Genomic DNA, 27,060 nt, shown 5'->3' with positions numbered 1-27,060 from the left:
TGTGTTTTTTAAATTAGGCAAAATACTATTTTTTTTTCTAAGTAATGGGTTTATAATTACCTGGTCTTAGATGTTTTTCAACTGTTTTTTTTTACTGTTCAGAAAGCACACTTGATTTTAACCACACTTAATGCATAACCACAACAAGCTGCTACCCTCATCAAGCTGCCCTAAGACTGAGGGGGGTATTCAATTAGGCTGCGAAAAGTCGGAATCGGCGATACTTTATCACCAATGACATCATTTTCACCTATTTAAATTATCCCAATATTCAATTTCAAAGACTTTTCGCAGGTTCAAAAAGTCTTTGAAAAAAAAGTTGATAACTTTTCACCATGTTTTTACATGGCGAAAAAAAGTGCAGAATTGAGGTTTAGGGCTGCAGGCTTTAAAAAAATAGCCTGCATCCCTGGGAATAGCCCCTAAAAACGAACTGTGTCAAAAAAATAAAAATGGGGAACAGCGTTTAAAAATAGCGAAATAGGTTCAGGGATATTCTGTAAGTATGCGGCAGGTGTTTTCTGGAATAGGCTATTAGCGGCCGGTGCATTTTTGCAGAATTTAAAAATAAAATAGTTTAGGGACTTAAAAATATGCTAGTACCCATTTTCATGTTCCCCAAAAATGAAAAAAAAAAAAACCTAAGTGCTCTTCTGCATCACTTCTTCAGTGTCGGGAAAAAACACCTGCCGCAGCTATTTAAAAATGCAAAACACCTTCTGCAGGGTAAAACGGGGGTACCCACAGTGGTTCCCAATTTCTGGACATCATTAGGGGGGTCCTAGGATGAATTCCCGAAAATTCCCCAATTTTCCCTTTACTTACCTTTCCGCAGGCTCCTGTTTTCGCCGGCTCCAAATTGAATACGGGGATAAATCGGGCACGCGCCCGATACTTTATCCCCAGAAAAGCTCCGATGTGGATGTGGAGCGAAAGGTCCAGCACAGACTTTTCGCTCCCTAATTGAATACGGGCCTGAATGTTAAGAAGTAGTATGACTGATTAAGACACTGGTCTCCATCTGAGCCAATTGGTCAGTTGATTGAAATGCAGATTGATCAATGGACATATATTGCTCTAAGTTAAGAAAACAGGCAGTATGGTACTATAAACTATGCTTCAGTGAACCCCATCCAAACACAGGTAATGACTATTGCTAGCAAGTCATAAAAGATTCCCATACATTTAAACAATACCAATTACAAACATGTACAAAATTATACACATACTTTAAATATACAGCTAATTTTTCATTAGTGCAAATATAGATTAGGAGTTGTAGTTTGCAGAATGGCAAGGATTGGAATATGACATACTTTGCCAGCTGATGGTGCATGGGGTTAATGCAGATTCTGGCACTTGTAGTACTCAGCAAGGAATATCACATACATTGCCTATATAGCTGATTACATAGTTATTAAAAAAAACATTTATAGTTGTTAGAAAGTATTTATATCTTATGTGTAAGATACTGTACCTTACAAAATTGTATATGGTAAAAAAAATGGTTAACAATACAGTCCAACTAAAGGCACATACACACTGGAGGATAATTGTGAATGATATGAACGATAATGATATAGTTGAACAATATATTGTTCATATCGTTCAGTGTGCATGCAGTAAACGACGGACGATGCACGGTCCCACGGGTCGTTAACGATATCCCCAGTCGTCTGAACATGCAGCTCAATCTGGGGATATCATTAGCGATGCCATGCTGCCTGGCCCCGCTAATCCCCCCGCCGTCTATGCCGGCATCGGCAAGTGTGTATGCACTTACTGATGCCGGCACCTCCACTGGGCCCGCCTCTGTCGATGTTGCTCACTGGACACATCGTCCAGTGTGTTTGCGGCTTTAAATGTTGTAGCCAATTTTCAATAGTTTCCAGCGAAAGACCAACTTTTAAATATTTGCCCCAGGAACTGTTCATCATAATCAGTGTCTAAATGCACAGTACAATTAAATTTTTAAAATCTACACGAATGTTTAATTTGTGACATTTTTCTAAACAGAAATCCCACATAGGTTTTTTTTTCTTCTAATAGCAAGCTAAGTACCTTTAAGAATGCATCTGATAACATTCAGCAGCATGGCCCACACTGACAATATCGTCCGTTGGACCTGCGTACAGGTCCGATGGGCGATGAAGCTGACATTGCATGGGAGCGCGCATCATCAGCGACATAGCGAGTACTAATAGTTGTGGTACTGTAGCAGATACATAAAAAATAGAATGTCAGTAAACTCAGTATTGCGGAGATATATCCAGGGGTACCAAGAGTGAGGGACTGTTGGTGGAGCTTTGCATGAGGGGTCCAACGGGGGTCTGGCCAGTGTCAGATTGGGGCATAAAGGGCCCACCAGGAGATTACAATATTAGGGGCCCGCTGAAGGGCCATAACAATCTGCCAAAGTGGGCTTACCCAGTGAGGAGAGAGGTGTGGCAATAATATGTGCAAATAGGTGAAGGAGTTAATTAGCAATAAACTCCAAAATGCCAGAGAGAGGGTTCTCCTGATTAATAAATAGACTGGGACTGTCGTGTTCTGACAGTGACCCAGAACATGCATGGCAGCGCAGGTTCAGATTGGGATGGAAAACCAGCCCGGGAAATTTCTGGAAACAGCCCTTAAAGAGGGGTGGGGTCTGGGGCAGGGTTTGTGGAAGAGGAGGACAGAGAAGAATGGAGATCATTGACTATATATGATGTACAGAGGATTTAAGGCTGTTCAGTATGTGCTGTACTGGGGACTTCATACTGGTCAATATTGTTGGACTAAGAACATGTCTAAAATACTCTATGGTGTGACATAATGGGGCCTTTTGACTAGAGGCCAGTATGTGATGTCCTCAGTGTTGGTTTGGTCAGCGTGTGACGACCTGAGTGTTTGGTCTGGCCATCGTGTGAAATCCTCAGTGTTTGCTCTGGTCAGCTTGCGACATTCTGGGTGTGTGATCTGGTCAGTATGTGCTGCCCTGAGTGTATGGTCAGTGTGTGATGTCATGAGTGTATGGTCAGTATGTGATGTCCTGATATAAACATATAGTGATATACACTTACTACAGCCTGTATACAGCCAAAACACAGCTCTATATAACACTGCAGCCAGGGGCTTTTCTAGTGAGGAGGGGGAACGTGTGCAGTCTCCGTAACGGGCCGGGCCCCCTCCTCTCCATTCGGTACCCAGCAGCGCACTGAGCTGTGCGGGCCAGCGCCGGAGTTAAAGACTCTGGACACTAGAGTGTGCCCAAAGTCTACAGCGAATGCGCAGGTCACCGGGAAAATGGCCGTGACAGCCATTTTCCCTGTACTGCTCATGCGCAAACGATGGGAAAATGGCCGCTGCAGCCATTTTCCAGACCGGATTCCCGCACCAACGTGGGACTCCGGAGAGGTAAGTATATTATGGGTGCAGGGCATGTGGTGCGGGGCCCCCCTGGACCCAGGGGTCCGTGTGCCCCGCACGCCCTGCACCCATTATAGATATGCCCCTGACTGCAGCCCCGTATATACCATCACACAGTTCTATATAACACCACAGCTCCCTATATACTGACACACAGTTCTATATAACACTGCAGCCCCCTAGATACTGACATACAGGTCTATGTAACACCGCAGCTCCCAATATACCGACACACAGCTCTATATAACACCGCAGCTCCCTGTATACCAACACACAGCTCTATATAACACTGCAGCCCCCTATATACCATCACACAGTTCTATATAACACCGCAGCTCTCAATATACTGACACACAGCTTTATATAACACCACCACAGCCCCTATAGGGTAACATAGCCCCTATACAGGGCCACGTCTTGGGGTGTTCGACCAGTACGGTCGAACAGGGGCGTCACCCCATAGAGGGCGCACCCCTCCCCAACATCCTGATTTCAGCGGGACAGCAGTGTCCCGCTGTTCCACCTGTTGATCAAAGTGGCCCGCGGGTGGTCTGGTCGGGAGGTTGAGTACCCCCACCACCGCAGCTGTGTGGCAGTGCCGGACCCTGGAGGTTGAATGGATGCTGCGCACATGTGCGCGGCATCCTTTCAATGGCGGGAGTGGGCTGGGGAAGCCCAGCTAGTGAAGAGTGCTGGGCTCCCCCCAGCCTGACATTACACGGGAGGCATGCCATGCGTGCACGCCCCCAAATAACATCACTTAAGGGGCGTGGCCTAGCAGTACACCCAGCCGGTACAGGGCGCAACTAGCCCTGGAGCCGGCCCTGCCCCTATAAACAGATACACATTCCCCTGTAATGTAATACAGCCCCCTATAAGGTAACACAGCCCCTATATCAGGGGCGTATCTATAATGGGTGCATGGTGTGCGGCACACACCCTGCACCCATACTTTGTATTACTTACCACTCTATAGTCCCGTGTCGGATCTCCCAGCGCTGTTCAAATGTCATTTTTACGGCGTTTAGCGCATGTGCTGTGAGGAGACCGCCGGGAAAATGGCGGTTGTGCCATTTCCCCATCAATCTGCGCGTGTGCAATAGACCCTGTGCACACTCTAGTGCCCAGAGTCTATTGATTCTGCGGTGGCCAGCCGCGTCAGTCGGCTGCCGGCCACCTGAGTGAGAGGAGGGGGCCCGTGTAGGGGGATGCACTTGGGCCTCCTCCTCTCTAAAGATGCCCCTGCCCTATATATATATATATATATATATATATATATACACACCACCCCCCTATAGGGTAAAAACAGCCCCTATATACACACACAGCCCCCTATAGGTTAAAACAGCCCCTTTATACAGATACACTGCTCACTATAGAGTAACACAGCTCCTATATACATACAGCCCCCTATAAAGTAACATGAAACTTACATACAGACACACAGCCCACCTATAAGGTAAACAGCCTCTATATACAAGACACAGCCCCCTATAGAGTAACTCAGACCCTATATACAGACACACAGCCCCCTAAAAGGTAACAGCCTCTATTAACAGACATACTTGATGCTTCTGGGTTGGCATTGAAAATCCTGCTCTTTGCTGCAGTTGGCTCTCACTCCCTGGGCCCAGTAACATCCTGGCCTCGCCCCTTCCTCTCACACAGGCCCTGCACACAGACTGAATGCATCTCTCGCTTCAATCCGGAAAGAGGAGAGTGGAGGGGGCAGTCTGCAGCAGCAACCCTCAGAGAGCTGAGTAGAGATGCTGCCAGCACGTCCAGTGTTAGACACTGGCTTTCATGCAGTACGGCACCAGGACACTGTGTAATTGCGGCACTGGGGACCCTCCTTGTCCCGAGAGAGATAAAGTACCAACCAGTCAGCTTCTAACTTTAACTTTTCAAGCACAGCCTGTAAAAGGACAATTAGGAGCTGATTGGTTGATACTTTATCTACAGTTTCTCCATATTATCTCTCTCCAAGCATTGATAAATCTAGCCCATATTCCTCTTTATTAAAGGCCCTGAATTAGCCATTTCTAGAGCATATAATTAATTGAATGAAAGTATCAGGGGCATATTTATCACAATTGAATTTTTTTAATGTGTATGTGCTAAATATTTTACATCTAATTTTTTACAATGAGAAAATTAATATTTTCAGGCAAATTCACTAAAAAGCTCCTACTGGGAGATGGGCTCAGGTAAGAGCCCATCTCAGCAAGAAGCTGGAAGCGGAGTGACAGCTTACGCTATCACTCTGCTTCCTAGTTCAGGGTCTATGCACATACTGTGCATGGGCGGCCATTGGCCAGTGCATTCGTCAGTGGGGGGGCGAAGATTTCTCTCCAAAAGAACCTGTGGAATAGTAGCCCATAGGCTACAATAGGGTAAAATAACCTGCAGATGATGTTAGCTCCTGGGGCCAAGCTCCGGAACGCTTTGCATTCTGAACTTGGTAAATCTGACTGCACATAGAAACTTATGGGGGCTGCTTTGCAGTTGGAAATGGAGAGGCCGAGGCAGAGAGTAGCTGCCATGGTTCCTCCATGTTAATTCCCAGGGATGCTTTATATTTGTGAGGACCCTGCAAAAATAGATATTTTGGGGGGATATCCTGCAAATATTGTTTAATAAATATACCCCTTAATGTTATAATGATTTAATCAATATGGTCTTACCATTAATAATTGAACAGTATAGGATTCTCAACCCCTCTTTTTACCAGATAAAACTCTGAACTAATCATTTTAATCAATTAAACATTGACATTTCTATTAATGAATCAAATAAAGTCAAGAAGTGGATTTATGAGCTGAGACCACAGAGCTAGTGATTTTTTTTAAATGATATTAGAAACTAACAAAGTTGTCTTTTTTTGTTTCTTTTAAGAACGACCTGGACCTCCCAAAAGTATTAAATTGGTGGATTCATGGGGTTTTAATGCAGCTATTGAGTGGACTCTGCCATTGGATGATGGTAACTCAGATATCACAGGTTATACGGTGCAGAAATCAGATAAGAAAACTGGGGTAAGCATCTAGTAAACACACTGAAGGTCATATACAATAGGCGAAACGATTACTCAGCTTTGCCAAAACAGCTTTAAATCTGCTATGAGCATAGAAAAATTAGGGCATTTGTGGAGGACCAAAACTGCACAGAAAAGGGAAGGAGAAGGGAGGATGGATACATCCCCAGTGTAGTATACAATAGGTGCACTAGTGTGCAGAACGGATCTCCTCTGACTCCCAGGACCCTTTAGTAGTGATGTCCCCTCCAACATCACTGCCAGAATCACACGGCATTCTGGAGCGCATGCACCGGGGATCAAAGTGCGCTAGCTGCCCTCCAAGCTCATGGGGGGGGTTGTAAACCCGTGGGGGGATTTAGTATCAGTGGGAGAGGGTTAAAATAAAGCCATATGAGACTTAAAATGGGAGATTGTGTTGGGTCAAATAATTAAAAAAAAATACTGTTCACAGGGTAGGAGGAGGAGGATGCACAAAAACGGGATTTGTACAGGGGGGGCTGGTTTATAAAACAGGGATTTTTTTTTACTACTATGGGGGTGTAAAAGGTACTGTTAGGATTTATGACTGCTGGGGGTCCATTGCCAATGAGGGGTGGGAAGTTATTTTATAAAGGGGCTCTATGGACATGGGGGATTGTGGGGTGCAAAACACCCCTTATATATATATATATATATATATATTTATTTATTTTTTTAAATACAATATTAATATATATTATTGCAAATAATTTTTAAACTTTAAGAAATATTTTAAAAAAATTAAATTTTTGAGTGGTAACAGCCAATACCCAACATAGAGCTGGAAGCAGAGTGACAGCTTACGTTATCACTCTGCTCCCTGGTTCAGGGTCTATGCACATACTGTGCATGCGCGGCCATTGGCCGGAGTATGCTTCAGTGTGGGGGGTGGAGATTTCTCTCCAAAAGAACCTGCGGAATAGTAGCCCTTAGGCTGCTATAAGGTAAAATAACCTGCAGATGACACGTACAGTATGTAGAAGCTTGTTTCTGATGGATATCTAGCACCTAGCTGGTAACTAGTGCTGATACTAATGATGACAGTAGTGGTGGATGGCGTAACGCAATGGGCAACACAGCTTCCTGCTTGTAGACACACAGACCCCTGCATAAGCCCTATGGATTCTTGCAGGATACATTTATTGCATGCTTGTCTATGGGATGTGGTCATAATACTGATGTGCGGGATGCTGGCACCGGAATCCCGACACCTGTCAGAATCCCGACTCCGACATCCTGAACACCGGCATCCCAATGGTAAGTACTGGGGTTTTGAGGAGAGTTAGGAACTAGAGGGAGGGTTAGAGTTAGGCACTAGGTGGGGAGTTAGGTTTCGGCAGCAGGGAAGGGTAGGGAGTGGGGCAGGGTTAGGATACTGACCGACAGGTGTCGGTATCCTAATCCTGTCAAGGTGCCTGCATTGGGATTGTGACCGCCGGTATCCCGAGCACTGGCATCCTGTAACCAACCGCTTATGTACAGTAAGTGTTAGGACAGCAGTAAACAGCTATCAAGTCTAAATCAAACAAATACAATAAACTTTTTAAATAAAAATTATATATTAGACACACTTGACTGTAATAAATTGCTTGTATGCATACAAAATGTAAGTTATATTTTTAATGTGTTAACTATTTCAGGAATGGTTTAATATGCTTGAGAATTATCGCCAAACTAACTGCACAGTTTCAGACTTGATTATTGGAAATTCCTACTACTTCAGAGTGTTTTCTGAAAATGTTTGTGGCCTTAGCGAGAAAGCTGCAGTAACTAAAGATTGTGCTGTTATTAAGAAAGCAGGTAAGTTACTACTAATCATTCAGTCTTTATTCCACTCATGGAACTCAATGTCATTAACATATTTTGACTGTAATAAAAACTATTTTTGTAAGCTTCTGGAATATCAATCCCTAATCATAGGCTTCTTATTATGGAGTTGAATGGACCTCTGTCTGATCCTTCACTCCAAAATTATACCAATGCCAAATAATACCAATACCAACTACTTCTAAATTTTAATTCACCCTAATATTACTAACTACTCTACTAAATATATGCACTCACAAAGTCAGAGTCTACTGTGCTGCTAGAGAGGAAGGAGCCCACGTGGAGCATGCACGGCTCTCTCCTCTCTTAAATTGCCTCTATTATAATGGTACACATTTTGGACCTGATTCAGGTTGGTTTGGAGACTGCGTTCACACACACCCGCTCGCTGCAAAAATATGCTAATGAATGCAATCGCACGGCAACCGCAGCTCTATACCAAGATGCCTACCACTATATAAAGCCGCCCATTTCCCATGACATGCATCCGCAAGTCAGTGAAAACATCCAGCCGTGCTATCCAAGCTGAATAAGGCCCTTTGTGCCTTCTATTTGCACCTTTATAGCATGCCATAGCACATTTATAGGCATGTCACCCACTTTACACAAAGCAGATTATTTGTATAATTTATCTCTAACTTTAGCTAAATTGAATGTTTTATTCAACTTCTGCAGCTAACCACCTTTTATGGATACATTTATATATTTTACTATATCTGACAGGTACAACTGTTACAAGTGTAATATAGAGTCAAATACAGAGCCAGGAGTATGCTGTATAGTCAAATGGTTAGGGCGCTAATGTGTCAGGGGGCACCCAACAGGCACAGCAGTCCTGCCCCATGTCTCCCAGCATGTATTGACAAGAGGAGCTGTTAGTAGATGTGACCTTTAAACAGCATCATTCAGCTAGTGCTTTTTTTAGCATTGTCACACTGCCGAAAACAGTACTGACTGTAGCACACTGCTTGGAGAGGTCACATCTGCTGGTAGTTCCACCATGTGTCTCTGCACCACGTCAGCACTGGTGAGGGGCCGCCAGCAGACCACATGTCCTCTCCCAGAGAGCACATTTCATTATGGTGTGCACACAGGAAAGTTTACAGTCATATCTAGCACTATTTTCATTTTCATAGTTCAACCTATGTAGCTCAGCCTTTAACCAGGACATCCGCACCACCTTTTTTTTTTATTTTTAATCTTAATCTGGTTTGCTAGACCTAAAATGAAATTACTAGGTGCTGTATACAATGAACAAAGCAAGTTATGCAGGTCATATTGACTATTTAGTGGATTCAATCTACTTATGGTAAAAAAAAAATGGATGTTCAGTTAAGTTTGACCAGTAGTGAAATAATATGTACAAAACTTGTTAGGCATATAATCATTCCCAAACAAACCATGTTTATCAAGAGATACAGTAAATATAGCAAAATATGTCAAATACATTTTACTTGTTCTACAACTGACACGCGTAGCAATTTACTCATATCAGCTTATTCATCTCTTTTTCCCGGGTAAAACATAAGTCTGATGCAGAAGGAAGAGACTTCTCTCCTCTGCTAGCTCTAGACTTAGGACAACCCTATCTAATGCAATATCCAGCCCGTCACAGCGCAATAACACCAGCTCTGGGATACTGAGAAGTTGGCAAATGATGACTTTAGTCAAATGAATTACTAACATTAATACCCATCGTCACTGTGATTTGCACAGATGGCTGCTGAATAGCATTTTAATATATATATATTCTTATTTTGTTACAGTTTGATCTATTTAAAAAAATGTTCTTGAATTAATCTTTGCTATTTCTCCATTTGCAAATGTTAAAGTAGACATGTTTCCTTTTTTTCTATTCATAGAAAATACATACAAGACTTCTGAATATAAGGAATGTGATTTTGCTGAGGCTCCAAAGTTTACTCAAGCACTTAATGATCGAACAACAACCAATGGATACACTACTAAACTGTTTTGCAGTGTACGTGGCACCCCCAGGGTAAGAAATACAACATCCATTGTATTCATTTTCATAATAATTTATCTTTATTGTTATTATAAATGACTAGGGGCTTGATTCAGAGATGGACACAGTACACACAGCAGCTGCGTCTTTAGACGTAACTGCTGTTTGGAAATATGCTAATGTCGCAGGAGGCATCTTGTATAAATAGACGCCTCCTGCCAGTTTATGTGATCCGCTGCTGTGTCAGAGGACGCTGCATACTCGAACACAGCAGCGAATCACATGAGCTGGTAGGAGGATCATTGGATCATCTGCATAAAAATCGGCCATCTGCGCAACCTTTAGGTTATGCAGGATGGCCGATGTTTCCACTCTGCTGGGGCCAGGAAGATGCAGCCACTTGCCTCGGCACACCTTGAAACCAGAGCCAAAAGACACCCCTGGTTTCAAGTACGCTGGCCACCACCAGCCATTTTCTGCCCCCAAATGGCCGCAGCATGTCAGTCATACTGTGACTTAGGGAGGACTGCGATGCCATTGCAGACAGTGATCGGCACATGCGCAGCACAGATCCTGCATATGGAGATTGTTATACATCACAGGTGTGGATAAATCATCGGGTCTACAGTATGCACAACAGCATCAGGCCCTAAGTTCATTTGCGAAACAAAGGCACAGTGCAGAATTTGCCCAAAAGCTGTTTGTGCCATCACATAGCTGCTGTTGTAACTGTTTTTAAAGCACTGTGCATGGACTTGTGCAGCAAAATGGCATATTTTGGGGCTTTTTGTTTACTCTGGTTAATGCGTGATTCTGGTTGGAATGGCACATGCCTTACATCACAAATATGAAAAATGACGTGCTGGTATTGCAGTGGCGTAACTAGGGTATTTGGAGCCCAGGGCAAATCTGAAAAGGGAGCCCCCCCCACCCCCCCATGTGTGCGCGCCGAAGGCGCGCGCGGCAAAAAATGGTCGTGGTCACTTAAAAATGGGGCGTGTCAACATGACACACCCCTTTATTTTCAAACTGAACATTCCTATCCATATGCACCTTAACCCCAGTAGTACCCCTTATACAGTACCCCCAGTATGCAGTTGTGGTCCCTCTCATGCAGGCCCATAGTAGTGCCCCTTATACAGTATCCCCAGTAGTGGTCCCTCTTATACAGCCCCCAATTAGTTCCCCTTACTCAGTACCCCCAGTAGTGGCCCCCCCCAAATGCAGTGCCCCACGTAGTGTTCCCCCTTATGCAGTGCCCCCAGTAGCAGTCCCCACAATGCAGTGCGCCCAGTAGCGGTATCCCCTTATGCAGTGCCCTTTTATATAGTGCCCCCAGCAGTAGTCCCCCCCATGCAGTTTTCCCAGTAGTGGTCCCCTTATGCAGGCACCCTGTAGTGATCCCCCCTATCTAGTGCCCCCTGTAAAGGCAAATAATCATTCAGTTTTCTGAAGAAATGTTACTTGTAAATGCAGTATAGTTACTGTTTATTCAGAAATGTTCAAAATTTGTACATTGGATAGGAAATACGTCTTTTCTACCTTTTGGGGCAGTCCTTCTTACGCTCATTCTTTTTTATTGTTTCCTCCTGCATTCCTTTTTCTACATCAGGGTCCATAGGGTATCCACAGGATACCTTGGGAGTATAGGTGATGACGTCAGGCATCGGGCACCATAGAGTTAAAGTTTTCAGCCTCCCAGGATGCACTAGGGTCCCCCTCCTATACCCCGCCCCCAAGCCAAGGCATCTCAGTTTCGTTGGTGCCCAGCTCGGAGTCGGAGCACCTGTTTAGAGGGGGGCTAATGGTTAGCCCCTGAAGTTTTCTTCGCAGCAGCTGTGGCTGCTCATCTGGAAGTACAGCATGGACAGTCAATGCTGACGTCCATGCTGTCTTCCCTACACCCCCGCCGGTACCAGAACGCCGGTACTGATCCAGGGATGCTGGTAAGAATCTGGGGTCACAGCTAGCGGTGACCCCAGATGTTTTGGACCATGGCCGGATTCAAGGGGGCAGCAGGTAAGTAGCGGTGTCCTGCGGTGGGTCCCTGCTGAGTACATGGTCCTAAGTCCCCAGGCAGGGGGCTCCCTGGGGACTAGCTGCAGCGTCACCTGTCTCCTTAGGAGACTAACCTGCGCTTCCACTACCCCCCCGGGACAGCGGACCGCGGCTGAGCAGTAGCGCTGCGGCGTCCCAGGGGTTAATTGCATGCCAGGGGAGCGCGCCTTCCCTGTAACACAGCCGGCGCCTCCCCCGCTGCACACAGCCCTCTCTGCATCTGCTGACTGGCCTTGTGGCAGCGCTCCTCCCCAAGGCCGGCCTCCTCTCTGCTCCTCGGTGGCCATCTTTTACTGAAGCATGGTGAGTGCTGCTGGATGCTGATGGTCGGTGGCATCGCGGTCTGGGTCCCCCGGCATACCTCTCCTCCATTGGCTACGGGTCTGTGTATGCAGCGCTGTGTCCTACCAGGCTCTGTGTCTGCGTAGTTGAGGATCAGCGCTGTTAGTGCAGGAATTGATTTCTTTGCATTGTATGTGACTTCTGCTAGCGTCTGCTGCCTGTACTTTCACTTTCTACTGTCAGCCATTTCACTGTCCCTGCTCTTCTTCTGCTAAAGCCCTTGCGGTGCGGTGATTGCAGGGTGGTTCTCCCACTATACTAACAAGTATCAGTGAGAGGGGTCACATACTTACCATCATGTCTGAGAGTGACTTTCCTCTCCAGCTTATGTGTACTATGTGCAAGGTACCAATAGCAGAGGGGGAGGGTAACGCGGAGGGTCGACAGTGTTATTTATTGGCGCGGCCAATTACTGTCACGGCTCCGGTACAGGAACCGCCCTGGGCTTGTTTCGCCAAAGCGCTTACAACCCTCGTGGGCCAGTTAGCTCCGCAGCCTGCGTTTTCACAGATGGGATTGTCCCAGCAGTCAGTGGTGTCGTCACCCATGCAGGGTTTCCCGAGACAATTGATGGTACCCCACAGTCTCCCTTTTTCCCCTCCCCCGGTCTCTCAGGAGCCTGCGTGGGTTAATTCACTGACAAGTTCTGTACAGCATTTGTCAGACGTGTTACAAGGGGAGCCTGTGTTGAGGCCACATAAGCGGCCGGAGGCGTCTCTGTCCGCTCCTTATGAGGATGACGACGTGACGTCCGATGATGGGGGGATTCTGGATCTTTCTGACCAAGAACCTCTCCGTACTAAAGAGTCGGACGCTAAGTCCAAGGTTTATATTCCTGGACTTATTCGGGCAGTCCGCACAGCTTTAGTGATTGAGGATGAAGATCCTCCGGTGTCCAAGTCAAAATATGCCTTTTTTAAGGATATTAAGGGTGACGCCACAGTGTTTCCTCTTTCGGGTCAGTTAGTAGACCATTTAGAGGAGGCGTGGAAACACCCTGGCAAACGGTATCAGCCTCAGAGACGCTTGGTCGGTGGCTTACCCGTTTGCGGACAATTATTTTTCTAAGTGGGAATCCCCTCCACGGGTGGATTCTCATGTGACACGCCTAGTCCGAAGTGCCACATTGCCCATGCCCTCCATGTCCTCCTTGACGGATGCTATGGACCGTAAGGTGGAGATCTGCCTAAAGTCTGTTTATTCCCTTGCGGGGTGGCAGCCAGGCCGGCTATGGCCATTTGTTGGGTAGCCAGAGCTATGGAGCGCTGGGCAGATAGTTTGGAGGCGTCTTTGGATTCCGACTGTTCGGCTGAACAGACCGAGTTGGTAGGCAATCTCCAGGATTCGGCCACTTATATCAATGAATCGGCCTTGGATATCAGTACCCCGACTTCTCGGATTTCTTCGGCAGCTGTAGCTGCTCGTCGCACCTTATGGTTGCGATCTTAGAAGGCGGACGCTGATTCCAAGAAGGGCTTGGAAGCTTTGCCTTTTAATGGAGAAGTCCTATTTGGTCCGGATCTGGACAAAATTGTAGCCACGCTGGCGGCAGCCAAATCGGCATGTCTCCCGTCTGCTGCAGTTCCTTCAAGTTCAGGTACGTCGTCCTTTCGGCCTTACAGGGCCCAGGGTAGGCCTAAAGCACAGTCTTTTCCCCAACAGGCTGTCCTCAAAAAATCGGCCAAGCCCCGGAAACAGGCCTGGAGTACCAGACGTCCGGCCCCTAAGTCAGATGACAAGCCTGCAGCCTGATGGTCCGGGCATTCCTTTGGGGGATCCCAACGTGGGAGGCCGACTGCTGCAGTTTGCCCAGTGTTGGTCGGTTACCAAGACAGACAGTTGGGTTCACAAGATGGTTTCTCACGGGTATGCCCTCTCCTTTCGGCACAGGCCCCCATCCTGATTCTTCACCATGGGTCTTCCATCAGACCGGAACAAAGCCATGGAACTGCGGAAGGTTTTGCACACTATGCTCCAGGCTGGAGTTATAGTGCCTGTTCCATTCTCCCAGAGGGGCCAGGGTTTCTATTCCAATCTGTTTTTGGTGCAGAAACCCAATGGGTCGTACTGTCCGATCCTCAACCTCAAAGCACTCAACAAGTCCTTGCGGGTGCTGAGGTTTCGGATGGAGACCCTACGGTCCATCATTCTGGCGCTGGAACCTGGGGATTACATGGTGTCGTTGGACATACAGGACGCTTACCTGCATGTCCCTATTCTTTTACGCCATAAACAGTTCCTCAGGTTTGCAATCCGCAATGATCACTTCCAGTTCCGGGCGTTACCTTTTGGGCTGGCGACAGCACCACGTGTATTCACCAAGGTTATGGCGGTCATGGCGGCTTCCCTGCAGCTGCAGGGAGTCCGCATGTTGCCGTACCTGGACGACCTTCTGTTGGTAGCAGGATCTCCAGAGCTCCTTCTATGCCACTTGGACCTGACGATTGCTGCACTGCAACAGCACGGCTGGTTAATAAACTGGCAGAAGTCCACCCTGATCCCGTCTCAGAGGATTCTGCACCTTGGAGCCTTATTGGACTCCAGACAGCAAAGGATCTTTGTGACGGGGAAAAGATCTCTGCCTTACAGTTGAGGGTGCGCAGTTGTCTGAAGAGTCTCCGGGTGTCTCTGCACTCGGCGATGAGGTTACTGGGCTTCATGGTGTCAGTATTCTACATGGTTTCACTCCAGACCTCTGCAGCAATTGATCCTGTCCAGATGGAATGGACTGCCTCAGAGTCTAAGGTCCCAGACAATGGTGCTCACTCTGGAGGTTCGCCTGTCCCTAGCCTGGTGGTTGCAGATGACCCATCTCAACAAGGGTCATCCATTCTGGGTGGTAAATTCGGTCCTGTTGACAATGGACGCCAGCCTTCGGGGCTGGGGAGCTATCATGGGTCCACACTTGTTTCAGGGCAGATGGACTCAGGCAGAAAAGGAGCTTCCGATAAACATCTTGGAACTCCGCGCCATTTTCAATGCTCTCCAGCAGGCACAGCGGGTTCTCCAAGGTCACCCCGTGCAGCTCCAGTCGAACAATGCCACCACTGTGGCCTACATAAATCGGCAAGGAGGAACCCGAAGTCGGGCGGCACTCGTAGAGGTGTCCCACATCCTGGTCTGGGCGGAGTGCAATCTCCCGGCCATATCAGCAGTATTCATCCCGGGAGTTCTCAACTGGGAGGCGGACTTTCTCAGTCACCAGGATGTTCATCCGGGGGAATGGTCTTTGCACCAGGATGTCTTTCAACTTCTGGTAGACAGGTGGGGTCTTCCAGAGATCAACCTCATAACGTCACGGCACAACAACAAGTTGCCGGTGTACGGGTCTCGCACAAGAGACGAAAAGGCATCTCTGGTGGATGCTCTATCCGTCCAGTGGACGTTCCGGTTTGCTTATCTCTTTCCTCCGTTTTCCCTTCTTCCACGGGTAATCCGGAAATTCAAACAGGAAGGAGGGACCCTCCTGTTGATAGCTCCCGCATGGCCCAGGCGGCACTGGTTCTCAGACCTTCAGGGTCTGTCGGTGGACAGTCCTCTGCGGTTGCCGCTATGACCGGACCTTCTCTCACAGGGTCCTTGTCTTCACCCGGACCTGACTCGGCTGTCTTTGACGGCGTGGCTGTTGAGACGGCCATGTTAAGGTCCAGGGGTTTTTCCAGCTCTGTAGTACGAACTATGCTAAGAGCTCAGAAGCCTTCTTCTGCAAGAATATACCATCGTGTGTGGCATATGTTCTTCCAGTGGTGTCGGCCGAGAGGTTATGCACCTCGGGAGTTCCGTCTGTCTAGAGTGTTGGCTTTTCTACAGGCGGGACTAGACCATGGGCTTCGCCTTGCTTCTCTGAAGGTGCAGGTGTCTGCCCTGTCCGTCTGGTTCCATCATAGGATTGCTACAATCCCTTATGTGCGCACCTTTATGCAAGGTGTTCTTCTAATTCAGCCGCCATTTGTTCCACCGGTGGCGCCTTGGGATTTAGCTGTGATCCTGAGGGCTCTCCAGGGACCGCCGTTTGAACCACTGGGCTCAGTGGATCTTAAATGGCTGACAGCTAAAACAATTTTCCTTCTGGCCATCGCTTCGGCCAGACGTGTTTCGGATTTAGGGGCTCTATCCTGTAGACCCCCTTTCCTGATTTTTCATGGGAACAGGGCAGTGCTGCGCACTCGTCCTGAATTTCTTCCCAAAGTTGTTTCTCGTTTTCATATCAACGAGGAAATCGTGGTGCCAACTTTTAAGTCACCTGACCTTTCGGTGGGTGAGGCCAATTTGGACGTTGTGCGGGCCTTAAGGATTTATGTTGACCGCACTTCTTCATTTAGGAAGTCGGACGCCTTATTTGTCCTCTATGGCTTCCGTAAAAAGGGTTGGCCTGCTTCAAAGCAGACTTTGGCAGGCTGGATTCGTATGGCCATTTCAGAAGCTTATCTTCATGAAGGCCTTCGGTTCCTTCCTCTGTGAGGGTTCATTCCACTAGGTCTGTGGGTCCTTCGTGGGCAGCTCGAAGGGGTGCCTCTGCAGTCCAGATCTGCAAGGCTGCCACGTGGTCCTCTGTCCATACTTTTGTGAGGTATTATGCGTTTGACACCTTTGCCTCTCAGGATGCTTCCTTCAGGCGGCGGATTCTCCTTTCAGCACAGGAGCGTCCCCACCCTTGAAGGATACTGCTTTGGGACATCCCCAAGGTATCCTGTGGATACCCTATGGACCCTGAAGTAGAAAATATGAGATATGGTAAGAACTTACCCTTGTTGTCTCTATTTCTACGAAGTCCATAGGGTTCCATAGGGTTGCACCTGTGCTGCAGATGGGCTTTACTCTGGTCACCAGTTTTTCCGTCTCCCTCTAGTGAGAATGTAATTCTTGTGTGTGTCCAGATCTTTTTTCTCTCACTTCCTTCTCCTCCTCCGGCCTATGGCTTGGTACGTAACTGAGATGCCTTGGCTCGGGGATGGGGTATAGGAGGGGGACCCTAGTGCATCCTGGAAGGCTGAAAACTTTAACTCTATGGTACCCGATGCCTGACGTCATCACCTATACCCTCAAGGTATCCTGTGGAACCCTATGGACTTCGCACAAATAGAGATAGCAAAGGTAAGTTCTTACCATATCTCATATTATGTTTACCCATGTTCTCCTTTCCCTCCTCCATGATACTGTACAGTCAAACACAGGAGATATTATCCTAAACATACACTTGTGAGTTTGTATCTAATACATTGTTTTATCAGAATAAGGTTACATTTCTGTATATATGTGATTTTACACACATTTAAATTTGGTAATGGATTTAATAAATAACTGTGTCCATATTTCTGTCTGCACCAGTACATTTGCCGAGACATGTATATAAGATAGTAGTGTGGGCAAAGTCCTAAAGTAGGTGTGTATCAGTAACCTTGCTGGATAAATACCCATGACTCAGCTGTGCATCCATTACCTAACAGGAACGTAATGTATAATAGCTGATAACCGAAGGACTGTTTGCACAGTAAGGGGTAAATTTACTAAAGTAAGAGTTTTTAGAAGTGAGTTTTAAAAGTGATGTTGCCCATAGCAACCAATCAGATTCTAGCTATTATCTTCTAGAAGTTGCTAGTTAACTGTTAAGTAGATTCTAATTGGTTGCTATGGGCAACATCACTTTTAAAACTCTCTTCTAAAAACTCTCACTTTAGTAAATTTACCCCTAACTGTTTTCATAAGGATATTGTTGTATGCTCATGTTAGGAGTGCTTATATTAACAATCTAAATAGCAATCTGTACACAATAAATATCTTGTGCTATTACTGTAGATATACATTCAGTGGCAGCTCCAGAAGTGGAGCAACAACACGGTCCAAAATTCAAGAAGAGGAGCCACACCAACTGCAAGTGATGTTAGGCAGCAGTTGGGGTGACAGTTGGTGTGGCTCCCCTATTTGAATTTTGGACCACGCTGCAGCCCCACCTCTGGAACCGCCACTGACTGTATACCTACATTTGGGCCACCCTGTAGTATAATTTATTGAAAACATTATTTTTATTGGAAAAGGCATGGTAAATGCCATCTGTATCTCTCTATGTCGATTAGTCTGGGACCTACCTTTTGATGTTGTTGAATACATAAAAACAGTGTGACAACTACAACAGCATAATTTGAAATCTGTCTTTGGCAAAACTGCAGATCTGAAAAATAAATTCTGTACATAATATGTTCTTCTATTAACTAAATTGCAAGGTATTGTAATGCCATATTTTAATATGCTTTTTTGCATTAAAGCCTAAAATAGTATGGATGAAGAATCAAATGGAAATCAGAGAAGACCCAAAATTCCGATCCCTTGTAAATGAAGGAGTTTGTTCACTTGAAATCCGCAAGCCTTGTCCTTTTGATGGTGGTGTATATACATGCAAAGCCATCAATCCTTTCGGGGAAGCAACTGTAGATTGCAAACTTAACGTTAAAGGTAAGATCAAATGTGTGTAATTTCAAGAATGATTTCTAATCAATATGAAGAATACTGTACAGTGTAATACATTTTATAGAAGGGGACCACTCCTTTATGCATGCTAAAAATGTAACTTGAGTTAAATTTGAAAAGAGTGGGATAAGAGGCTAAAAGATGTGTGTTACAAATTTGAAAGGTAAATATAGCCGTGAGTTGTAAAAAATCAAGCAAATACAAATAATTCATTTTTACTATTTTTAATTTAATTACTGACTGCAAATCTAAGTGCTATAGCCTTTTATTTGGTAAAAAATACTCTAATTTAAACTATTACAGATAAAATAGTGGGTATTCGGATGAAGGGTCAAAAGACAAAAGGTTGACAATGTATAGGTCGACACCAAGTGGTTGACAGGCAATAGGCTAACATGGACAATAGGTCGACAGGTACAGAAGGTCAACAGGTCAACTAATATAAGCTCCACAGTGCAAAAGGTTGAAGGGTACAAATCATCGACACAAAAAAGTTGAAGCATTTTTTTTGTTTTTTGTTTTTTCAACATTTTTAAGGTTCAGGTAAGGCACTTGGGGGAGGGTTAGGGTTAGGCTGCCGGAGGGGACGGTTAAGGTTTAGGCACTTTGGGGGAGGGTTATGCTTAGACGCTTGTGGGAGGGTTAGGGGCCAGGGGGAGGGTTAGGGTTAGGCACTAGTGGGAGGGTTAAGGCAAGAATTAGGCTTAAAATACAAAAAAAAAAAAAAGTGTCAACCATTCTTGTGTTGACCATGAGTGTTGATCATTTGTTCCTGTCGACCTTTTGCCATGTCGACCTTATGTCAGTTGACATTGTCCCTGCCAACCTAATGCCTGTTGACCTTTTGGCGTCGACCTAGACATTGCTGACCTTTTGTCTGACTTTTATACCACACACAAAATAAAGATTATTGGCATTGTCAGGCATGTTTAAAGGTTTTCCTGACTGGTAGATTTAGGTTTTCATTATAATATGATTTTAATGTTGTAGATTAAAAAGAGCAAAAAAATTGCTATCATTAAAAAACTCACTAATCATCAAAAATGTGGGCAAAGTTTGTCAGAACACGAAATATGAAGGAGCATTCCCATGAGAAGAGAAAAAGAGAGACATATTACTGACATATGAACATGTAGGGGGAATGCTAGCAAAAGTGCAAATTGCACATATCACCACTACTATTTGAAATCCCCAAAACCAAAATCATCAGACAACTCACCATGTATTTCTGCAATGCCCAGAATACAGAGCAGGATGAATCTAGTAACGGGCAATTAAGCAAAAAGGTCATTGGTGTCTTCAAATATAGTCTCAGTGGTTTGAAAAAAGGGAGATGAGCGAGATTTCTTGTTCATTTCTATAGCCCATTCATTTCAATGCAGTTTCCGGCATGTAATCTCCATGCACACAGATCATGGAACAGAACAGCAAAACAGATTATGCAAATAAATTATAATATTAGTAAAAAATACATTGCCCCTCAAAAAATAAAATCAAAAAATCTCAGTCATTGCTAGTCATCCAGGGCAGGGGAAGAACCAGAGTGGAGTTCACTGCTATAGTGTTAAAGTAGGTAGTCCATGATGCGGCAGTATGGCGAGGCGTGCAAACCAGCTAAGCAACAATGGGGGAGATGTATTATAACGGCATGGATCATGCCGCTATAGCTCTTCCTGCTTTACCTCTTTACCAAAGCGAAGCAGGAAGCAGTACCGATGAGATCCTTTTAAGATTTAAGATTAGCAACAAGTGATGATAAGACTATCACTTGTTGATGAATCTGGGCCTAAGCTTGATCAGGGCTAGTTTAAGATTTATAGGGACCCCTACCAACATTTTTTTCTGTCACATAACATCGCCATACAGGACAGGGGATAGCTACATGATCACTCCCTCTTCCTCCCTTGTGCCAAATTTTGCCATTTTGTGATAGGGATTCAGTTGTTTGTTGGGCACCTGTTGTGTGAGGGCTATTCATTTTGCATTATAATTTATGCTGTTTTTTGGATATCTTATGTCTCCCGTATGCTTGTAAAAAAAGTTCAGTTGAGGTATTGTAAATGAGACATAATTATAATTTCCCTCATAATTATTAATTTCATTATGAACTATGGCCCTCATTCAGAGCCGCTCGCTAGCGGCAGTACGCTCGTTCCGAGCGATGTTCGCACATCTGCGCATGCGTTCGGTTTTTAGTACGCATGCGCGAACCAGTCAGTGCGGCCGAAAATCGTTTGTACGCTATATAGCGAGTGCCTGCTATTTTCAGTGACAGAATGAGGCGTATGTGGGTGGTAACAGGGGAAGGTGCTTGAAAACGGGGGGTGTGGAATTCGAACGCAGGCGTGCTTAAAGGTCAAAACGGGCATTTTAAGGGAGTGCATAATTAATACAGCAGCGTCAATGACCACGTCACTTGGTTTTTTTTAACTCAGAACTGCTCGCAAAATAGCGGTTGAAAAAACCAACCACAAGAATAGCGAGCAGTTCATACGCTGTACGATGTACTCGATTAATCTAATAAATAGCGGACATGACGAATGGTGCGAGCGGCCAGGGGGCGTTTTTATCAAATAAACGAGCGAATGTTTTGCTCGCTCGTTCAGACTTAGAGGTGTGAACAGACTGCAATTTGCGAACGGATCATTTGAATGGCTACCCCTTGTTTTTGAACGAACAACCGCAAATAGCGAACGGCTCTGAATCAGGCCCTATATTTTTTATTTCCATGCTTTATGTTATGAATGATATATATTTATAAATACATTTTTCTTTGAAAACAACATAATGCATAAGTGCAATGTAATTGAACTGTAATACTTTCTTTTTCAGTGCCACAATAAAAGGTGAACATTTAAACATGAAGTAAGTCAAAATAGTCTTTTTGGAAATCATAGTACTACTTAATATATAATATTGTATCTTCATTATTATTATTTTACCTCATTTATTAGGAAGAATATACAGATATGCCCAGCTACTGTATATTGTTGCCACTGGTGCGGTGAATCACGCCACGCCTAGCGCGAGACACTCGCCCGTGATCGGATATGTGCCCTTCGTAAGCAACCGCACCTCCATAGGAATGCATGGTGCAATCGCAGTGCGCGCCATAGCGTAGCGTATGCAGGCACGGGCAATCACATGGCGCAATGCGTGCGCATGTTTTTGGTGCGTTCGGCCACAATATAACTGGGCACATCTGTATATCCATGCCTGAATCCTATGGTCATATAAAGGGCAATTCAATTAGCGGCTTTATAGGGATGTGCTGTTCTGGAATGGCACTTACGGGTCTGAAAAATTCCTAGATTTTACTCATACCCCATAGAGGTTTGCAGGAAAATTAGAGCCTATTATAATGGCTGGATAAGTGCGCAGTTGAACATCGCAGGATCTTCCGCAGCATATTGCTGCTAATTGAATCGACACTGTACAGCCTGAAAAGCATGTGCAGGGGGGCAGAGGGGCCAGCCCATTGTGAATTAAGGTACATACACACGGTCAGATATGTCAGATGAACGATTGAACAATTGAACAATCTGAATGATTTGATGAACGATTTGAACTATGAACGATTTTTGACTGCATTAAAATGACTGAAATCGTCCAAAACTGACTGCAAATACATCAGATGTCAGATATAGTGACCATCGGGAAAGCGCATCGTTCTTCGTTCAAACATGTCAGATTTTCCTTCAGATATGAACGATTGAACGATTTTTCAAATCGTTATCGTTCAGATCTGAAGAAAAATCTGACCGTGTATGCACCATTAGTGCACTGTCTTAGCACTGGCCTCTATAGTGGTGGTTGCTTCAAGGAGTTGGTGGATAAGGGTATTCCCTGAAATATTTGGCGAGTTTTGCACCCAAGTAGATAAACTAGATTTTGAATGGTATTATTTGAATGAGTTTGCAGAGGTGGGGAAGGTGCATGTGGAGAGATATTACCAGTTTTTCAGGTGGACGCCTAATATTTTTCTCCCTGCTAAACTTGGATATAGTAACAGAATTAAAAATGTAATTCATGCAAATTTTTAGAATACACTGAGTAAAGATAAACAGTTATACATGGTGAAACGGATCCAAGTTTCAAAAATATGAAAAATGGTGCATATGAGGTGCAATATTATCATCACATCAGGCTAAGAAAGTAACTGGTTGAGTTACCTGGTTTTCACTCTTCACCAGTGCAGTTTGTATGTATAGAAGCCAGTTATTTAAAGTAAGGCATAAGCATTCCAAATGTACGGCAACAGGTTTGCCAACCACAATTGAAGATGAATATCTTGCATAACATGCCACTTTAATGGGCCAATTGAATAGCTCTGGGAACTCATTCCAAGCGCTATTCAACATCGCATTTAATTGAATTGTCCCCTAAGAGGGGTTGTAGTTTGAATGTTTTTTCTTCTGTAAGATAAGTTAAATGAAGAAACATTAGGTTGAATAAGGGGCAGAGCCAAAATATTAATCATGGCACCATTTCTCAGGACTATCTCGGTGCTCACCTTGCGGGTCATGAATAGCAACTCACAATATTACATAATTTACAATATAGGTTAGATTGAGGGTGCTCACTTACGTGTAGCAACCATAAAAAGCTTCTGTATATTTATTTATATAATTCCTTTACCTCATGGTTACATTTATGTCCTATTCAAAAATATCTTTAAAAAAATAGATGTAGGCCTGTTATTGGTTCTCAGATTAGTACTTTGGAAATTATTGAACAAAATACATTTTTGGGCAATATATAGGAATTAGTAATTACAGTTCACTTTCCATTCATGCCTTAGTTACGTTTACACAATTAGTGCTTCCCCTAATATTTATCTAAAAATATAATGAGCTAGGTCTCCTGTGTTTAGTAATGCAAAGCATATGTACTTGCATAGTGGTATGAGAGTGTTGTATGGTCCAGACACAAGGATCTGTAGTTTAACTTTGTTTATTTATTTTATCTCCTCATGATGTGATGTCACCGCACGTGGTAACAATGCATGTAAAACATTGTAAGATAAAAGTAAGTTATGACAAATGTCAGAGGGCTCTGGCATTTGAAAAAATATGTGGTGACATTTAATCTATGTGATACACAGAAATGGTGGTAAAAAGTGTTTGTCACACAATGGGGTAGATTTACTAAAATTTATAAAAGGAAAAGTGGAGGTGTTGCCCACTTTATCCAATCAGATTACACAGATGTGTCCTTACACAGCGTGAAACATATTCACTAGAGTGACATAAGATCTTGCACTTTGCGTGTGTACAGCATTTTCCCTCTGCCGTCAGTGTTGTTCTATACTTAACATAGCACTTTCAATTGCGCAAAAGATGCACAAATATTGGTGTAAAAGTAGCATTATATTGGCTATGAAGATGAATCAACTTTGCTGTCTAGAAAACAGACAATGCATCTAAATGTGGAAAAATTATGTCATACATAATCTAATACATGACAAACAACAATGTACAGTATGAAAAACAACATGGTTTTTCATTTTACCATTGTCAGTCTTAAAAGTGCGATTTTTCTTGCATATTTCATGTAGATGAACAGGCATGCTTTGAGAAAACTCGCACCTTACATACAGCCTATAACATGGTGCACCATTGTCTTTAGCAAAGCTTAGTAAGGACATATCTGTAGCCAGGGACGGATTATAGGCAGGACGACAGGGGCGGTCGTCCCGGGGCCCCCAAACATAGGGGGCCCCCACACAGTGTCCCCGACCCCTGGCCACATGCCTGGCGAAAAGGTTGATCGCGATCTACTGGAAGCTCGCGGAATGCTCCCGCCTGTAGATCATGACCAACTTACTTAAGGTAAGTGGGAACGTTGGCCTCTGAATCCTGATCGCTTCAGAGGCCAGCGTTCCCAGAGATGCAGTGCGCGGGTAACGAAATGACGTCACTCACGCACTGCAGAGGAGAGGAGCCTGCGTGCCTTTACTGGATCTAGTTAGATCCAGCAGGCAGCAGCAGTGACGGCGGGATTCAGGAGCCCTGATGGCCTGGACCGAAGACAGGTAAGTTTTTTCACAGGGGCGTGGGCGGGGAGGGAGAGCTACTGGGGGCACTACTTTAGGGGGGCACTACATCTATGGGGGGCATTTAAGAAGAGGCACAACTACTGGGGGCATTGCATGGGGCACAACTACAGGGGGGATAGGAGAAGGGGCAGGGGCATTGAAGAAGGGGCACAACTATAGGAGGAAAGGCACAAATACTTGGGGCATTGCGGAAGGGGTACAATTACTGGGGGCATTGGAGAAGGGGCACAATTACTGGGAGCATCGGAGAAGGGGCACAATTACTGCGGGGCATTGGAGAATGGCCACAACTACAGGGGACATTGGATAAGAGGCTCAACAATTGGGGACATTCCAGAAGGCACAACTACTGGGGGCATTGGAGAAGGGGTACAACTACTGGGGGCATTGGAGAAGGGGCACAACTACTGGGGGCACAACTACTGGGGCATTTCAGAAGGGGCACAACTACTGGGGCATTGCAGAAGGGGTACAACAAGTGGGGGCATTGCAGAAGGGGCACAACTACAGGGGGCATTGCAGAAGGGGCACAACGGTGGCATTGCAGAAGGGACACAACAAGTGGGGGCATTGCAGAAGGGGCACAACTACAGGGGGCATTGCAGAAGGGGCACAACTGGGGCATTGCAGAAGGGGCACAACAACTGGGTGCAATGCAGAAGGGGCCCAACTACAGGGGCATTCCAGAAGAGGCACAACTACAGGGGCCATGGGACATCAGGCTGGTAGCCCTGTGTGTGTATGTATGTATGTATATATACACACATACTGTACATACATATACACATGTGTATGTATATATATATATATATATATATATAACTTTTATTGATAGGGGCCCCCACACGTTTGTTGACCAGGGGCCCCCACAGATCTTAATCCGGCCCTGTCTGTAGCTATGATGTGTCTAGTACATTCTGCAAAATGGCAGTTAGCATCTGTTTGGTTGCTGTGGACCACACCTTCCATTTTCCTTATCAAAAGAGTAAATCTTTGCAATAACTCAAGTGCTGTTTAATATGTTTTACTTTAAAAAAATATATATATTTCTGTTACTTTGTTTTACATGAGATTAACCCCAAAAATGATTTCACCCAGTCCAAGCCCTAGTTCAAGCCGGTTTGTTTATGTTTATGCAGAAATTTAAAAGGGCAATGTTTTTATTAGCTGTGTTTTTCTAGTAAAAGTATTGCTCTTTTAAATTTTGGGTATAAACACGATCGGAAACTCCGGGTTCCAGAACCCAATGCTTGGCAAGTAAATACCCAAAACCGTTCTTGTTGCAATTACTACTGTAGGAGATGTAATTCTTATATTCTTTGTCCAGGGCCAGTTATTGGCTTCATATGGCCTGTATCAAGTATTTTCTCTTGTTTGTGTAATTTATAATATTTTGCTGCCTATTACATTATAACAAATCAGGAAAAACAAGAATTTGGTATGTAATCTTAAAATGATTTATATGTGACATTAATTTTTTCTTCTGTTTTATTTTAGGTTGGAAGTTGCTTTGCGCATTTTCTCATAAGTCTTTAAGTGTATTTTGTTAGCCTTTCAGTTACGTAATAAAAATGCCATGTTGTATTTCCCGGTATGTAACAATGTTAATGACATTGTAGATATTTGGTTTTTTTTGGTTGGCTAATAAAATATATTTGGCACATTTATTGTATAATTTCATTTTAGAAGCCAATGCACAACATAATTCACCATAATATTTATGCAACAGTCTTGTTACAACCTGACCTCTGTTCGTCTAAATATATATCTTATGATTTGTGTCTTATACGTGAGAATGAATGTTAGAATTCAAATAGAATTTTTTTTACATAAATATAAATGTTTAACCTACTGTATGTTTTAAAGACATGCATTCCC

General features: G+C 44.6%; 1 protein-coding gene across 1 annotated transcript in view; it reads left to right on the top strand.

Annotated features, from left to right (window-relative positions):
- The window catches only part of LOC148436340 (myosin-binding protein H-like), a 117,792-nt gene extending 90,945 nt beyond the window's left edge, over positions 1-26,847 (top strand). Inside the window, exons 6-11 of the mRNA XM_088465018.1 lie at positions 6,307-6,446; positions 8,107-8,266; positions 10,156-10,292; positions 18,923-19,109; positions 21,957-21,989; positions 26,680-26,847. Of these exons, the coding sequence (XP_088321144.1) occupies positions 6,307-6,446; positions 8,107-8,266; positions 10,156-10,292; positions 18,923-19,109; positions 21,957-21,967 (635 nt within the window). The 3' untranslated portion in view covers positions 21,968-21,989; positions 26,680-26,847. The remainder of the gene's footprint in view (positions 1-6,306; positions 6,447-8,106; positions 8,267-10,155; positions 10,293-18,922; positions 19,110-21,956; positions 21,990-26,679) is intronic.
- The last annotated feature ends 213 nt before the right edge of the window (positions 26,848-27,060 follow it).

Source organism: Taudactylus pleione, unplaced genomic scaffold (genome assembly GCF_031769625.1).
Source record: "Taudactylus pleione unplaced genomic scaffold, aTauple2 ptg001800l, whole genome shotgun sequence".
Lineage (NCBI taxonomy): Eukaryota > Metazoa > Chordata > Amphibia > Anura > Myobatrachidae > Taudactylus > Taudactylus pleione.
Note: the sequence above shows the minus strand (reverse complement) of the source record. Positions and strands in the feature narration are given on the sequence as shown.